Below are 17,382 nucleotides of genomic sequence, written 5' to 3'. Positions count from 1 at the left end.
CGGCTGCGGGTCTAACCCCTGCCTCTCTCCTTCCCCTCCCCCCTACTTGCTCCCTCTCCAGGGCTCAGCAACATCATAGGCATCATCGTCTACATTTCCAGCAACACAGGCGACCCCAGCGACAAGCGAGATGAAGACAAGAAGAACCATTACAACTACGGCTGGTCTTTCTACTTCGGGGCCCTGTCCTTTATCGTGGCGGAGACAGTGGGCGTCCTGGCTGTGAACATTTACATTGAGAAAAATAAAGAGTTGAGGTTTAAGACCAAACGGGAGTTCCTTAAGGCCTCCTCCTCTTCTCCTTATGCCAGGATGCCGAGCTACAGGTACCGGCGACGGCGCTCCAGGTCTAGCTCAAGGTCCACCGAGGCCTCGCCATCCAGGGACGCGTCCCCCGTGGGCCTGAAGATCACGGGGGCCATCCCCATGGGGGAGCTGTCCATGTACACACTCTCCAGAGAGCCCCTCAAGGTGACCACAGCCGCCAGCTACAGCCCCGACCAGGAGGCCGGCTTCTTGCAGGTGCACGACTTCTTCCAGCCTGACCTGAAGGAAGGCTTCCATGTGAGCATGCTGAACCGGCGGACGACCCCCGTGTGAGCTGCCTGCTTCCTCTTGGCACTGGCCTCCCCTCCGGCAGCACTGTCCGTGTCCCACAGGAGGGCATGTGGTCCTGACGGCAGACGGACAATGCACTGAAGCCAGATGCAGCCCTCCCTGTCTGCACGTGGCACCATGGGCCGGCTGAGGGTGAAGGAGGCCTGGAGATGGGAACCTGGGCTGCCTGAGAAGTGGAAGGCTGACTTTGTTCCCCCAACAAAGGTTTCCAAAATCTCCAGGAAGCCCGGGAGCTTTCCTGAGGCTACACGGGGAACTAAATTGAGCCATTACCTCTTGCTGGAAAGAAGTCGTGCCAGAAGAATGGGATTTTAGGCCCTTGGCTCCCTGCTGGATGCCGGCCACCAAAGGGCTCTCTGGGCACGAGGGGCTCTGACATTGTCAGCTGCTTTTGAACCAGAAGTTCCCGCATCTTAGAGCTGGAAATGAGGATGTTGAACCTCACCCCCTCCTTTCCCCTTTCCACTGCTCTGGCACCCTGGCAGGGGACAGTTGGCAAGGAATTGTCATCCTGAAGAGACGCTCTGCAGCCAAATGGTGCTTCGGCCTTGTGCTATCCTGGGGCTGGCTTCCCTCCACTTGAGGAGACTGAGGCCCGTGGAGGCACTGCGGGGAGGCTAGGGCTGATGATGGCTTTCCTGTCTGCTTCTGGAAGCTTCTGCCTTACTCAGAATGGGTAGAACACAATGAACCAGAAGGTCTGGAGGAGTCCACCGTGAGAGGGAAGGGAGCGGTGTGCCTTGGTGTGTCTGTCCCCAATGGCCTGAAGAGCAGTCCTGGCCCTGGTGGGAACCCAGGGGAAGGTGGAGGCAGACTCCCACGCCCCCAGCTGGCATCTGGCAACAGAAGCCTGAACCTCTGTGCAAGGAAGGGGACCCCAGGGAAAACGGCAACCAACACCAAAACAGAAGAGGCAGCCTTTTCCGAGGTGGCCATCAAATCAACACCAGGGAAGCGAGTTGTACTCATTTCCTTGTCTTAAAAAGTAGCAGCAACGTGACCAAGTCCTGTCATTGTGATTTAGTCTGTCACCACCAGCAAGGACACAGAAGAAGAAGTCTGACCGAATAGGCCACGCTGGGCTTTTCTTCATCCCTAGGAGAGAGGACCTCAACGCATTGTTCAGAGCCAAGCAAGCAGGCACTATGTTTTGCAGTTTTTCCAGCCATTTTTCCCTTCTTCTGAAGCAAGCAGAGAACGTGAAAGTGTGTCCCGGTTCTGAGGAACTCTCTGAAACATGGAACTTACCCTCTTTTCTATAAAACACGTGCTTTCTAAGGAGAAATTGTTTCTTACTTTTTGAGACTTCTTAGCCCGTCCTGAACAGTCCTCTGTGACCCCGGTAGGTGTGGCACTTAAACGCAACGAGCAAATCTTTACCTCAGCCACCTGCTCGTGGAGCCCTGGGCGGCCCCAGCCCGTGCGGCTGACCTCCGTCCTGCCCGCCCGCCTTCCCCACGCAGGAGGGGACCTCTCACGTCGCATCCCCGCCAAGCGCCCCTGTGTGCCGGTGAGCTGAGAGGCGAGGCGTCCAGGGCCCCTTCGTGCTTGCTCGGAGCCCTTTCCTCCCGGTGGGGTCGACGCTGGATGGTGGTGTGTCTGAGCACGCGTGACAGCGAGCGCCACGGCATCGGCGTGTGGCCCGTCCACACCACCCGGCCCCCTCCACACCTGCGCCACCACCCCATCGTCTTACCAGGCTGGAGAAAGAACCAGCGTCCCGCCAGGCCCCGGGGCTTGTCTTCTCTCTCTTCCCAAGGCGAGGCAGCCCGGCTGCAGCTGCCACACAAGCCACCTCCACCGCTGCCCTAGCAGTCTCTGTGGTTCCATCAAGAAAGCTGAGCTCCAATGAAGCCCACCTCTTGCCCTGTCCCAGGCGGAGAACGCAGGGCCCCGCTCTGGGGTCCAAGAAGAGCAGCAAGAAAGGGAAAAGGCAGCCGAGTGGGACAGAGAGCAGGGGCGGCCAGCCTCGGCCGCTGCAGCCTCCACGGCCTTGCGTCCACGGCCGGCCGGCCTTCTCCGGACGCTGATCGTGCTGGCCTGTCCTCCAGCCAGGCCTGCTCGGTGCCCCGGCCAGGCCCAGACCTGGCTGCCTGGGGAGAGGTGTGGCCTGAGCCCTACCCCCCTCCACCCGCCCTGCCCTCCCACTGTGTGTTTCGCCCCTTAAGCACCTGTACCCACTATTGGTTTGGGGTTGTTAGTTCTGTCTTTTCTTTTTTTTAATTAAATAAAAACATTTTTAAAATGTTCTCCTCTTGATGTAGGGAGGTGAGGGCTGAACGCTGCTTGAGTCTCTTTGTGACTACTTTGCACCCCACCAGACCCTCCAAGAGAAGCCGGAGGCTGAGGGTTGGGGACAGATAGCATCTGGCCACGGCTGGTTTCTCAGTCCGGGTCACTGGCTGCCCCCCACCCAGGATCCTGGCTGCTCTTAGACTTCTGGGTGGTGCCAGCGGGGTGCATTTTCCCAGGTGATGGGCCACCACCTTGTGTGCTGTGGTCCCACCCAGGCAGCAGGGCAAGCCATGCTGAGCTCAGAACCTGTGAGCAAGAACCACCAAAAGAAGTCCAGAGATGCCACGTACCTCAGAAAGGCCACTGATGGGCCTCTTTTCCCAAAAATTCTTTGGTGAAGAAGGAGAGGAGCCCAAACACCAAAACATGAGCTGTGGCTTGGATGAAAAGCCAGATGGGCTTCCTTCTGCTGTCACGGGACTAAGCCACCTAGTCCCAGGCAGAGCACCTGGCCACTGCTGTCCCCTGGCACAGGGAGAGACGTGAGGTAAGGGGTGTTGAGGGGTCAGAGTGGCCGCCTTGACCTAGGCAGCACTTGACCTGCGGTCAATGGCCGGGGTGGCCCTGACTGGACATTGGCCTCCTCCTCAGGCCTGAGGTCTATGCTGATCACTTTTCTCTCGTTGCTGAGACAAAGTACCTGACACCCAAAGTTAGAGGAGGAGAAGTTTATCTGGCTTATGGTTCATAGAAGTTTCAGTCTAGTTGGCTGGCTCCAAGGCAGGTGGCATCAGAGGAGAAACGGTTCATTGCACAAAGAAGATAGCAAAGGCCAGCAAGGGACAGCCCTGGCCCTCTCTGGCCCTTATATTTTACTCAGACTACTTAGAGCGGGCAGCACTCACACCCCCAATCCCAGCGCCCTTGATCCTAGCATTGCACCATGAGTCGATCCCAGCCCCACACACTCTCCATGCAGCCGCCTCTGACAGAATGAGGCTTTGGGGGACATCCAGACACAAGCCAGAGCAAGGAGGGAGGGATGGCCGAGCCCCTGTGCCACAGCACTGCCCGTGCTGCAGTCAAGGGACCCTTAGTCCAAGCCCACCTCCCCCTTGAGGCTGGTGGCTGTGAGTCTTCCTGTGAATGAGCTACAGGCTTCATGTGCCACCTTTGAGAACTTTGTTCCCACCCAGGCCTTGCACCCTGGTCCCCGGGTGAGTGAGGAGCCAGCGGTGACACCTAGGTGTCCCTACACCCCCTTGTGCCCACAGCATCCTCTCTGCTCCTTGAACTTTCTGCTCTGACTAAAGCCTCTCTCTTCCTGCCTACAAAGGACAGTTAGGAAATGAATGCCCCAGATATACTGAGCCCCCAGGTCCTGGGGCCAGAGAGCTCAGACCGCGTCGGTCCCCCCAGCAGGTCCTGGCCTTGCTGGGGCTGATCGCATGGCCAGCCTGGAGCCGGAGCTGCCTGGACACGCCTCCTTGCACCAGAACGTCTGCCCTCTGTTTATTCTTAGCCCTGAAGAAACTGGCTCAGCAGAAGCCTCCCGACCTTCCCGAGCAGACTCCCGTCCAGTCTGCATTTCGTGACTGGCCACCACCTCACGTGTGCTTCAGCTAAAAACTCTTGACTCTGTATCTTTCAGAGTTAGGCCTGCCAGAACCCACACAGAAATCAATGTCCCAGTTCCCAAAGAAAATACGAGTCGAACTACCTTTAGTTCTTTGGCCCCATTTTACCTTCTGTCTTAGGCTAACTCTAGGACCACAAGTATGTAATGGCTTATTACATTAGAAGTTCAATTTTCTTTTCTTTTTTTTTCTTTTCTTTTTTTTTTTTTTTTTTTTTTGCGGAACCAGGGATTGAACTCAGGCCCTTGTGCTTGCCAGGCAAGCACTTTTCTACTGAGCTATTTCCTCAGCCCCAGAAGTTCATTTTTCATTCATGAAATCCACCTGGCAGCAGAGAGGCAATCCCTGCTCTCTATGGCCATGAAGATTCAGAGATACCTGCTGTGGAAGTGTGGAAGTTGCCCTGGCCATGGATAACCTAGTGGGCAGATAAGAACAAGGAGAATAAACGCTCTTTTGGGCAGAGGTTTTAGAGGGAGATTTTAATGGACCAGAATGGTGTCACTTCACCTTCAGTGCACGTACCATTGACCAGAATATAATCATGTGACCACATCTAAGAACAGGGAAGATGGGAAATGTAGTCCAGCCAGGAGGACAAAAATAGTTTGCAGAAGTACTGGTCAGCCTCAGTCCTTGGTGGGTGTCTTTCCATGCATCCTTCAGCTCCAACCTATTGTCTGGTCCTGTCTCTACTCCAGATGCCCTGCTGTGAAGTAGGTCCTTCCCTGGTTGGGAGTGCATCCTTGACAAAAGAGCACAGCATCACTGGACATTGTGACCAGCAAGACTGGCGGGCCTCTTTCATCGGAGATACCTGCTGTGGAAGTGTGCCTGCTCACCACAGAAGGAGGACCCAGCCCAAGGGGAATGCACATGGTGGGAGAGGAGGGCATGGAAGGAAGGAAGGATAAAAGGAAGAAGGCACTTTTGGGGGAATTTCCATAGCAACCATGGAAAGGGAGATACGATTAGCTCAAGGAACAGTCACCGGTGTCTGGAGACATTTTACTTGCCATAACTTGAAGACTGGTAGAGGCCGAGGAGCTGCTAAAAACCTTACAAAGCCCAGGTCGGCCCCCACCACACCCCTACAGAAGCATCTGTCCCCAGCACCAGTAATGCTGAGGCCAAGAGCCCAAGCCAGCCTGATTCAGCAGAGAGAAGCCATGAAGGGGGAGGTCAGAGAGCACAGCCACGGCAGGGCTGTGGTGCCTGCATCTAGGCTGTGGGCCCACTGGGAAAACGCCTTGGCTCATTCCTGGTGTCCTCTTCCCTTCCATGTGTTCAGACTTCTGCCCTTTTCCTCTACACCTCTGAGCCACCAGTTTCCGAAATAGAATTTTGGAAGCTGAGGAAGGAAACAAAACCGGCCCATCAGGGCTGAAGGGCAGAGACACTTCTCAAAGCCTTTGTCCCTGGGCTCAGGGACAGGATGCTGACAGAGCCCAACAGCCCAGAATCCTGGTCCAACTCAACACAGGAATGTGCTGCTTCCCGGGGGCCTCCACCCACACCCAGAAGCTGTGGGAAGGGCGGCTGAGGGAAGTCAGGTCCCAGCTCCTCCAACAAGGAAACATTTACCCCAGCAATGTGACTGGCGTCAGAGTGAATGTTCCAAAGTGTTGACAGCCCTCAAGGAGTTTCCCATGATGGACTGTTCTAGAGCAGCCCTTGTTGGAGGTGATGCTCTGAGAGCCAGACCTGTGAATCCTCCTGTTGCCAGTTCCTTCTCCGGATGACTCTCATTTATTTCTCCCAGTCACAGATCCAGGGTTCCTGGCTGACAGGGGAAGGAAGGCTGGTGGACCTTGCATCCTCTGGAAGGCTGCACCAAAAGCCCAAGGGAGAACTTCCTAAGCTTGTGGCTTCTGACAAAACTGTTGGCACAGTCTCAGAAGTAGAAGTCTTGTAGGAGACAGTCACGAACTCAGGTACTTGGACTTAAGCTCACAGGACAGGGAAGCAGGGGGCGGTACTGACAGCTCCCCCCACTCCTTCCCCACCTTCAGGGCAGAAGCCTCCTCTGAAGGCCAGAGCAAAGCATCCTACAAGCTTCCCACAGTGCCACCCCCCACCTTCTTCTTGGCCACTCCTTCATGCTTGCCAAAGATGCCGCTGTTGGTGCCTCTTCTTTGTCCCAAGTCCTGCTACATTATGTAAAATCACATCAACCTTGGCTGTAGTCAGGGGTTACAAGGGGACAGGTTTAATCCAGGACACATAATATATAGGATTATGTTCTAATACTCACCCCAAGAGAATGCAAAAGAATGTGGGATATCTGTCCACACACTAGAGACCCCAGGAATCCAGCTGGGAGACTGGATCCCATGCAGTGCCCTGCAGGAGCCCAGAGACGGCCCAAAGCCTGTCTCATGAAAGTCTGTATCAAACATCTGCACTGGGCAGCCCCAAAGGCCAGTGGTGGATGCTAGAAAATCTGCGCAGTGGGACCAAGAATCTGCACTGGACCCAGGCAGTGACATTCAAGGTAAGAACCAGAGCTCCCCTGAAGAGAACTACTACAGCTGTCCTCAGTGACAGCAAGGACCTGAGCTCCTCCTCCAATTCTTTTATGCTGCTGGCAACAACCCTCAGGTGGGCCTTCCACACCCAGAACCATGTTGGTTCAGTTCAGTGGGATGCTCCAAGCTGACCATTAGTTACTTTGAGGATATGACTAAATTAAGAATTTTTGGCTGGGCTGATGGTACACACCTGTAATTCCAGCATTTGGCAGGCTGAAGCAGGAGGATTACCATAAATTCGAGGTCCCCTTGGGCTATGCAGTCTACTCAAGGCCAGCCTGAATGACACAGTGATACTCTGTCTCCAAAAAAAAAAAAATTTGGGTACTTATAAATCATTTAAAATTAATTATTTTGAGATAGGAGATTATTCCGGGTTGTCCAGGCAGACACAGTGCAACTACAAAGGTCCTTGTAAAGCAGAGAGAGAGGTAGGCAGGAAAGTCAGAAATGTGACGGTGGGAGTGGAGGTCAGAGTGACAGTGCTGCTGGTTTTGGAGCTGGAAGGTACTGTGTGCTGAGGGCAGCCTCCAGAAGGTGAAAAGGCCAGGGAAGGACTCTGCCCTGCAGCCTTCACAAGGAGCATGGGGGGCTGACATCTGCTGAGGCATCCGAACCCCCAAAGCATGAGATAATAAATTTGTACCTTGTAAGCCACTAGGATTGCTAGCCATTTGCTGCAACCGGAATAGAAAATTAACAGTGCCCAGGCATGTGTGTAGGCCCAACGGTACGCTGCCGCCCAGAAGCCACTCTCAGTGTCCCTCCCGGCTGTCATCCCAGTCCTCCCAGAACCATGTGGCTTTCCCTGCCACTGCATCCTCCAATTCCTACCTTCTTACTCTCAGAAGTCGACACCCGCTCCTGGGTCAGCAAGAAAACAGAAGCTTTTAGAAGGTGACACTCAGCCCCTCATCCCCACCTACACAATCTGGCTCCATGACCCAGCTTTGCTGGTCCTCACCATCCCTGTGCAAGAGGAAGCTGCTTCTTCCTGCCTGATCCCAGCCCCTTCCCTCTACCGTCCGATTGTTCCCATCACTCCTTCTAGAATCTTGCTCAAGCATATGATATGTTCAGATCCCAACGCAAGTAAGCCTTCCTCCAGTGGCATCACCTTCTTGCTTCCTGCTGCATCCCCCTCCTTGGTGCCTAAGCAAAGCAGCTCACAAGCATGCGGGGCTACGTCTGCTCCTCACCTGCGGCACTGGCCTTACTTTATACCTACTGATGGACCCCTCTGCCTCCACCTCCATAGCAGCTGATCTTCCTGGGGGCTCTTGCTTTCAGGAGGTGTCCTCCTTTCTTACTCCCCTCCTGCTTTCCTCTATTTCCCTGGCTTCTCTTTCTCAATCCCTCTTGGACTTTGCTAAACCTCGGGCTACAGAACCCCAGGGGCCATGGTTAGTGCCTCTCCTCCTCCTTGCCTATCCAACACTGGAGCAGCCTCTTTCTTCTATTCGGAGGACCCATTAGAGGCTAACGACCTCTAAGTCCGATTTCTACTCCAGCCCTTCCCCCACCTCCACCTACTCTCTTGGTGTTTGTGGGAACAGGTTGTGCTTGTCTCCCCAGATCTGCTCTCCCCTCCTCCGTGGTCACAGTGTTTTCTTGCCTGGAGCTCCTCGGCTAACCCCTAAGGCTCCTAGGTGTGGCCATGGGTATCAGTTCCTGCCAACTCAAGAGCTATGTGCCACTCATGTGACTCCATCAGGAAATGGTTAACTTGAACCCCACCTGCCCCTCTTTGTGCAGCTACCTCAAAGGGTTACAGAGTCTGAACCTAAGCCCATCCCCCAAGCTGAGCTTTTCTCCCTAACGTGGTTCATCTTTGTCAGCAGCAGCATCACCCACCGAGGTCTCCACATCGGCAGCCCCCACTCTTCCTGTCCATATTTAGTATCCAGCCCACCAGGTCCCCGTGGACAAGCCACCTGTGCTCCCCCAAATCGGCCCCTTGTTGTTTGCCTCCCCCCAAGCCTTCCTTGGTCCAGGCCTTGGAAACTAATGGCCTCTTGTTATTCCAGCCTCATCACCTTCAAGCACCTCCTTCACTGCTGGGCCAGGCCGCTGCAGACACAGGCCACCCTGCCTGGGCACCCTGCCTAGGCCTGTCAGCCGTTCCCACTCTTCTGCATGGCCTGTGGAGCCTTGGAAGGCCCAGGCCCTGCCTGCTCCTCAGGCCCCCCCTCCCTTTTCTTACCTCTTCCTGTACCCAGCCAGACCTAGCCACTTACAAACATTCCAGACCCCTCCCTCCCACACCTCCACACCGGTGCGGCCCTCTGCCCTAGCTCTACTCTTTCTCCATTTTATCCCTGAGCTCGCTCCTGACCTACCCCATCACTGCATCCCCTACTGGGGATGGAGGGGGGCTGAGGCAGAGGCGTGGGCTGGGGTGAGCAGGATGAGGGCCTCCTGGGGAAGCGGCCCACCCCAAACCTCCCTGAGGCCAGGCATTTGCTGAGCCAAGCACCTGAGCTTTCATCAGCCCACAGCCACTCCCCAGCTGCCTGCCTCCCTGGGAGTTCTGGGAAGGGTGTCCAGGAAGAGTGTCCAGCAAGGCACAGCGACACACAGGCTCCCAAGATCAAACTGAGCGCTGAAGGCCCAACAGACACTAGATGAAGCAGCATCGGGAGCCTGGACTAGGGGAACCTGGGAGAGTGGGAGCCTGCTTTAAAAGAAAAAATAAATCTTAAGATTAAATAGTCTGGGGCTGGGGAGATAGCTCAGTGGCATAAACACCTGCCTGGCAAAATGCAAGGTCCAGAGTTTGATCCCCGGTACCACAAAAAAAGAAAGAGAAAAAAGGTCAACTGCAGATTGAACAGTCCAGGCCGTTCCTCAGCCTAATTAAGCCTGAGCTCAAAATCAGATCAGCTCATTACGAAGAGTGTTTATTTGTCCCTGGTCCGGGCTTCAGAATAAAGTCCACCTCCCGGAAGTGCTGTCTTCTTCCTTCATTCCACTCTAGTCCTTCTTGGAAAAAGAGCAGTTCTTCGTTTGTTTCTTTGTTTCTGAGATAGGGTCTCCTTATGTAGTCCAGATCGGTCTTGTAGCCACGCTGGCTTCCAACTCACAATGAGCCGCCTACCTCAGCCTCCCAAGTGGTGGGATTACAGGCGTGCGCCGCCACGCCCAGCAAGAACGGTTTCTTAGGACAAATGAAAACTGATTTGTTGTTCTCACCTTGCAGATTGTCTGTGGACGTGTGGGACCTCGGGAGGCAGCTTCCTTCTGAATCTGACCACACAGCAGAGGGCCACACCCTCCTAAAACATCCCCCAGGTCGGCCTGTGCCCACTTCTTGGGTTCCCCTGACCTTAAACCATGTGGAAATGTTCTTTGGCTCATACGGGAGAATGAAGCATTTGGGCTTCTAGCCTCTTCTTTACTTCTCTGTTCATCCTTTTGCTCACTCAACAGTCATTCAATAAATATCCATGCCAGCACTTAGGAGGCTGAGGCAGGAGGACTGCCAGTTCACGTCTTGCCTAGGCAACTGTCCACTTCGCTCTCATGCTGGGACAAAATACCTGATTTAGCTCACAGTGTGTGGAGGTGTCAGTCCATGCTCGGTTGGCTCGAAGACAAGGTGGCACAGGGCTGAGGGCAGCAGTTCATGGAGGCAGAAAACAGCAAAACAGCAAGAGCAAAAGGGAGGAGCAGTGAGAGCCAGCCTCCCTCTCTTAAGTGCATTCAGGCTGCCTGCCCCAGGGCTGGCGTGGTGCTCACACCCATCAGCCTGGCGTGTGACCCTGAATCAACACAGACCCTACCTGCCGTGCCGGCTCCGCCCCGGGGTGCACTGAGATGGCGATGGAGACTGGGCGTGGTGGCGCGCACCTGTAATCCCAGCACTTGGGAGGCTGAAAACAGAATCACTACGAGTCTGATCTGTGTAGTGAGACCCTGTAGACCATGTACAAAATACATTTAAAGGGGCTGGTGAGATAGCTCAGTGGTCTAAAGTGCCTGCTTAGGTAAACGTAGGCAAAGCACAGGGAGCACCATTCAATCCCCTGCACCACATGCTGTGCCAGCCCTGCCCCGAGGGTGGGCTGAGCCAGACACACGCACACGCACACGCACACACACACACACACGACAATTAGTCCAAAAAAAAAAAAAAAAAAAAAGATTTTTTAAAAAACCCTCTAGCAGCCCTGCCCCATGGCTGCGTGAGGCTTTCGGGGACATCTAGACACAAGCCATAACAATAACTTGGTAAGATACTATTTCCAAATTTAAAAAATAAAAAGGGCTCGGGGAGATGGCTCAGTGGAATAAGCACTTCCCGAGCAAGTGCAAGGGTCTGAGTGGTCTGAGTTCAATCCCCGGTTCCACCAAAATAAATAAATAAATAAAAATAAATAAATAAATAAATAAAAAATAAAGAAGGCTGAAGATAGAGCTGAGCCCAAAAGCCCTGAGTTCTATCTCCAGTAACACACACACACACACACACACACACACACACAGCATTTATGAAGATGGAGTTTCTAGCTTGGGCTTGGAGCCTGCATAGCCCCTGAGGGTAGGCCTTGGAAGTGTATGTCACAGTCTCAGGACCATTGCCTCCAAGAAACTTAACGTTCCCTGGGCAGAGCTCATCGCCTGCAGTAGTCCCCGTCATCCTGCACCGGCTGCCTGCTTGGGCTGCTACAGCAGGACACCAGGCTGGGTGGCGCGGTCTTCTCTCGCCAAGGTGGAGGCTGCGAGTCCAAGCGTGGGGGCATCTCCCTTCCCGGGCTTGCAGACAGCAACCTTCCCAGTGTGTCCTCTCATGGCTGAGAGAGACCGGGTGGCTTCGTTGCTAATCCTCACCCCTGGGCCCTCATGTGACAGACAGGAAGGGCAGCTTAGAGTGGCTCTGGGGCCTGCGGGCGCCCCTGGCTCCCTCCCTGGAACTCTGCCCACTCCTGCTGACTCCCAGACACCCCCCGACTGGGGCTGCCAACCGCCAGAGTGCTCGTGAGCCTGGCCGCTGCCTCCCTCCCGGCCCAGCAAGGCCCTGGCCATGCAAAGCCGCAGCCTGGCTGCAGCCCGGTGAGCAGAAAAGGTCCACGTGAGGAGGCTTAGGAAGCAGACCTGCAGTAGTGGCGTTGCCAGCCAAGCCACGTGGCCTCCAAAAGGACTTCAAAAGGAAGCGGCCATGAGACATTAAGGCTCCTGCTCACGGTGGGCCTGGGCCGGAGGATTTGGCAGGGACCTAGCCCCTGCTGCAGGAGAACGCTGCTGGCCGCTATGTGGCTGCCCTCGGTGAGGGAGACCCAGCCTCTCTGTCAGCCCACAGTGACCACTACTGAGCGAGCCCACATGCCCTCCCCACTCAAGGCATTTTCCAAGACCTCCAGAGACACCACCAGTGAGCACAGGGTGCCCCCCACACCATTTCTTCAAATGACCCCCATTTACCTGCAAGGATAAAAAAAGGGCTTCTTTCAAGATGAGGTGTTTTACAATAGCAGAATCTTCTGACTCCCCAGCTGCAACTTTGCTAGTGTTCCTGGCACACAGTAGGTCTGCCTGACACACAGTAGGTCTGCTCGGGGTTGCCCAGCTCTCTCAAGAGTCCCAGCTTCCTGGTTTCAAAACTGAGTCTAGGGGGCTGGAGAGATGGCTCAGTGGTCTAAAGCACCTTCTTAGAATAAGCTTGGCAAAGCACAGGGACCACAGTTCGATCCCCCAGCACCACATGCCAGCCAGCCCGCCCCCTAGTGGGCTGAGCTGCCCACACACACACACACACAATAAATAAATGTAAAAAAAAAAAAAAACAAAAAACAAAAAAAAAAACTGAGTCTACACAGGCAGTACAAGGGGTTCAGAGCCTGTACCACCTCCCAGCACCCAGAGTTCCTCAGGGGAGAAGACTCGCCCTCTCAGAGACAGTCACTGTCTGAGCTGAGCAGGATCTGTGGGTCAGCCGACAATCACCAAGATGGATCAGCCACCACCCTCTGGAACACAGGATGCAGTGCAGGGAGGAAGGATAGGAGCGATGAAGAACGTTTTGAAAGAGGTTTGGAGATTATGAACTGGTGGGAAAGGCTGATTCCATAAAAATGAAAGTTGAGGAGGAGCAGCATGAACCCGGGCCCAGCGTTGGTGCCTCCCCCCTGGCCAGCCCTGGCTTACCACACTGTCACTTTGTGCTGTGGATTCCCCCTGGCTCGTAACAGCGGTTGGAGGCTTCTCCCAGCTCTCACCAGTGTTTGGGCTCCGGCCCGCGGCAGCCAGCCCCATCGCTGCCTTGCAGTGTGACGCTGGGCGTGTCTCCGAGCCTCCGTATCGTCAGTGAAATGCACTCACATGTGGAGTAGTGTGAAGCCTGACGCACCTGCAAGCCCAGCACTCAGGGGGTGGAGGCAGGATGAGGAAAGTCTGAGCCCAGCCTGGGCTGCAGTAGTGACTGAGGCCCTGTCTCAAATTCTTCACCGAGAGAGAGGCATGGATATAGTTCAGCGTGAAAGCCTGGGGTTCAATCCAGCACTGGGGAAAAAAATAGAGCCGTGTTCACAGTTAGCACCAGCATTCGCCCTCTGCGATTCCGGGGTTGGATGCCTGAGTGCCTCTCTTCTCATGGCAAGAGGCTTCTTGTCACCCAAATCAACCTGAGATTTTGGGCTCCAGGTCCTGCCCAGCACAAAGAGCTATCCCTAGCCATGTGTCAACAACCTCTCAGATTCCAAGAAAGGGCCCCCTGCAGACTTCAGACAGAAGACAGAGTAAGAACTGGGTGGGGGGATTAGGAGTGGACCTCAGGGTGCAGGCTGGAGGGTGTGGCCAGTAGGCCCCCAGCAGGCCCCACCCCCACATGATCTCCTCTTCCTGCACAGATACCTGTGACCTGCACATCGCCTACATGGTTAGGAAATACTTCTTTCCTGGGTGAAAGCCTAACTGGGAAGTTTGTTTTTCTCAGAGGCAACACTGCAGATGGCTATGAAACAACCTGTTGTCCAGTCCTGCAGAACTCTCACTTGCAAATGTCAGGAAGGTGTTCAAGACACACTAGCCCCAAACGAAGCGGGCCTTCAGGACCTAATAGTAGGGATGGGAAATGAGCTGCAAATAAACTAAGCTTCTTGGGGTGGGGTCAGGGTTGGAAGGGCTGAGCCTGGGAGCAGCTGAGAGGTCACTATGACGCGGGAGCCAGGCGGGATCCCCGTGATGCCCCTCGGAAGGTTCCTGGGACACCCAGGCCCTCGGGGTGCAGACTCGAGGCCGCCCAGGGCTCCCTAGTGGGCTTCCCTAGGCCCTTCCACCTCCACCCAGCAGAAGCCTGCGTCCACTGTCACAGCCTCTCTCCCTGCCCCACCCTGGAAAGCCCTGAAACCTGAGCAGAAGCCGTCTCGGGCGACGCCCGCCTGATGAGCATTAATAGAAGCCTTCCTCAGCAGCTGCTCAGCCCCATCCAGTCTCTCTGGCCCATCCAGACACTAAACTTAGCTCCCACCCCCACTCCCAAGCCGCTGCCACCGCGCCGACCGGACAGCCACCTATCCCGGCAGACACTGCTCTCCCCTGCCCAGAGCACACAGACCTCAGTGACCACCATGTCCCAGACGAAAACCCTGAAGGTTCGGGTGACCCTCTTTTGCATCCTGGTGGGCATGACGCTGGCCATGGTGGCCGTGGTGACCGACCACTGGGCCGTGCTGAGCCCCCACATGGAGCAGCACAACACGACCTGCGAGGCGGCCCATTTCGGCCTCTGGAGGATTTGCATCACGCGCGTCGCAGTGGGCACCAGCGGGGATAGGAGCTGCGGACACCTCATCCTGTCTGGGGGTAACGTTCCCACTTCCCGCCCCTCAGGCCTGTCTCTTGCCCTTTCTTTCACCCCAGACAAGCTGCCCAGGGGAGAGAAGGCAGGCTTCTTGGCCCCTGAAAGGAGCAGCCGCCCAGCCCTTCCTGCAAGGGGAGGAAGCTCAGAGCCATGCGGGCTGGCGCTGGGGTCTCCAGCTGGGCCGGGCCTAGCCCAGGGCCTGGACACTTCCCTTCTGGCCCAGGAGTGATCTCTGGTTGGTGCACCAGCTCCATTCTGTCCCTGAGGAGACTGGCTGGCTGACTCTGTGTCCTCAGGCTGGAGGAACCCGTGGACGGTACACGGGGCTGCTACAGGCTTAGCAGGGTCCCAAGCAAAATGAAAGCGGTGCTTCATCTCCCCACTAAGCGTGGTAAGCCAGTGGCCACGGAGCTTGGCCAGGCACAGGGCCCTTCCGGGCACACATCTGCGAGGCAGGACATGGCCATGACAAGCCACCTGCCTCGTTGTAAGCTCTGCTGTCCTTCAGTGTAGCTCGGACTTCCCAGAGCTGCGCAGCTCGCCTTAGAATTCCTGGCTTTCAGGTTCATCCTGGATTTGCTACCGTGCATGTGATGCAGCCAATTTGCAGGCAAGCTCCTTGCCAGGGATGCCTACGTGAGCGTGACGCGCTGTGTCCCCGGGCATGAGCCCTCGGGATGCATGCTGCGCGAGGCTGGCTCTGGACACCAGCCCCTGCAGCCCTCCTGGCTGTTCCAGGACGATCAGGTTCACCTCAGCCTCTGCTTCCTCTGCCGTAAAATATGGGACTTAGACTTAGCGCATGAGAGCCCCTGCAGGGCGTGCGCACATGTCTCCAGGAGGCAGTGGGCCAGCGTCTCTGTGACTTCCCTCCTGATGTTCAGAAGTGTTTCTTTCTAGTATCAGACCAGCTACTCCTTGAAATCCACCCTTCAAGAGCATCAATGCTGAGTCCCCAAAGGTCTTGCAGTCTGCACGTAGGACTAAGACCCCGAGCCCCACTTTCCACTCCTCTTTTTCCTTCCTCCTCACTGCTTGCTCCAGGGTACCCCAGACCCACTCATCCCTGATGGGTACACAGAGACTCGTAAATACCCAGCTGTCTTGGAAACACCAAGTCCTGGGATACCTTTGACAGGCGCGGGCCTGTGCTTGCAGGGTATCACATAGCCCTGGTGCCCTCACCCCTGGCCACTGCTACACACTTATAAACAGATGCAACCAACGCCCTGGGCAGGGCAGGAGGGACAGGGCAGAAGGAACAGCTTCTCTGGGGACCACAGGATGGACATTATGGTCCTGTACACCTGTCCTTGAAGACTTCTTCCTTTTAAAGTCAGAGCAGATGAGGAGACCAGTGAACAGAGACCACGCAGGAAAGAGACAGGCAAGAGGCCAGGCCAGGGGGACCAGTGGGCTCTGCTTGGCCTCTAGGCGCTGCTCGGCCCTGGGGTCAGCCCACATCCTGGCCTTCTCCCCTAGTCCAGCCATGAATCACAGTTCTCATGCTTGCGACACGGAGCACTACCTTCCAAAGCATGTTTCTGCCTTTTCCTGTCTGTTTTCTCTGCCAATGGATATCTTGTTGTTGTTGTTGTTGTTGTTGTTGTTGTTGTTGTTGCTGTTGCTGTTGTTGTTACAAGGCCTCACTATGCAGCTGGGACTGTTAGTGATCCTCCTGTCTCAGCCTCCCAAGCACTGGGATTATAGGTGTGCACCACCATGCCAGGGATAGAACCTGGGTCCTTGCACTTGCCAGGGAGGCGCTTAGACGGCTGAGCTATCTCCCCAGCCCTGCAAACGGATATCTTTTTCCTTTCTCTCCACCCTTCCAGCTTTCCCGGGACCACTCTTCTCTGGAGGCAGGAAGAGGGTTCATACTTGTTCTCTCATGTAATATTAACAACGATGACCGCAATGGCACGCGACATAGCACTGCGCAGCAAATGCTGCTGTTTTATGTCTGTTAACCTTGGGTGACGTCAGAACAATTGTCAGAACCCTCAAAAACATGTTCTGCTCCACAAAAGCAATGAGGGTGGTGGAGGGAAAATTGTCAGAGTTCACATTTTCACAAACCTGGAAATTAACCAAAGTCTAGCCACCCAGTAAGCACTTATTTTAGAAAAAGAAAAAAGGCGGAAACTCTCAGGACAGACAAGGAGCTTCTGGTGTTTTAGCTCGGCTGAATTCCCTTTCCCCTTCTCTAGCTCCCCCTTACGTTTGCAAACTGACATCCTGCAATCAGTAAAGACCAGGCACCAGGTAGCCACTCTGAGGACAAAATGGGTTTGGATCTCTCTCAAAGCCCTGTCCCCAGGGCAGCGTCATTATCTGACCTATCTGGTCATTCTCTGGAAGTCCTCCCTTGTAAAGCTGTCTTTAATTGACCTATCTCTGAGCTTATCCAGCGCAAACAGCCTCCCAAGGGACATTTATTTTAAAACAATTAGAGTTAACTGGCTAACATCATGGCTGTTGGAGACAACAGCTGGGGGAAATGACAGGCCAACCAAAAAGCTGGATGTGATATCTCTAAGTGGCCTTCAAAAAAAAAAAAAAA

The 17,382-nt window shown here is 55.0% G+C and overlaps 2 protein-coding genes across 2 annotated transcripts in view; both read left to right on the top strand.

The window, feature by feature from the left end:
* Cacng4 (calcium voltage-gated channel auxiliary subunit gamma 4) overlaps nt 1–2,607 on the top strand; it is a 59,806-nt gene extending 57,199 nt beyond the window's left edge. Inside the window, exon 4 of the mRNA XM_004630037.2 lies at nt 62–2,607. Within this exon, the coding sequence (XP_004630094.1) occupies nt 62–600 (539 nt within the window). The 3' untranslated portion in view covers nt 601–2,607. The remainder of the gene's footprint in view (nt 1–61) is intronic.
* Nucleotides 2,608–14,445: 11,838 nt separating this feature from the next.
* The window catches only part of Cacng1 (calcium voltage-gated channel auxiliary subunit gamma 1), an 11,177-nt gene continuing 8,240 nt past the window's right edge, over nt 14,446–17,382 (top strand). Inside the window, exon 1 of the mRNA XM_004630036.2 lies at nt 14,446–14,821. Coding sequence (XP_004630093.1) covers nt 14,587–14,821 — 235 coding nt within the window. The 5' untranslated portion in view covers nt 14,446–14,586. The remainder of the gene's footprint in view (nt 14,822–17,382) is intronic.

The sequence above is a fragment of the Octodon degus genome, unplaced genomic scaffold (assembly GCF_000260255.1).
Source record: "Octodon degus isolate 3935 unplaced genomic scaffold, OctDeg1.0 scaffold00033, whole genome shotgun sequence".
Classification (NCBI taxonomy): Eukaryota; Metazoa; Chordata; class Mammalia; order Rodentia; family Octodontidae; genus Octodon; species Octodon degus.
The sequence above is the reverse complement of the archived record's forward strand: the minus strand, read 5'-3'. Positions and strand labels throughout refer to the sequence as shown.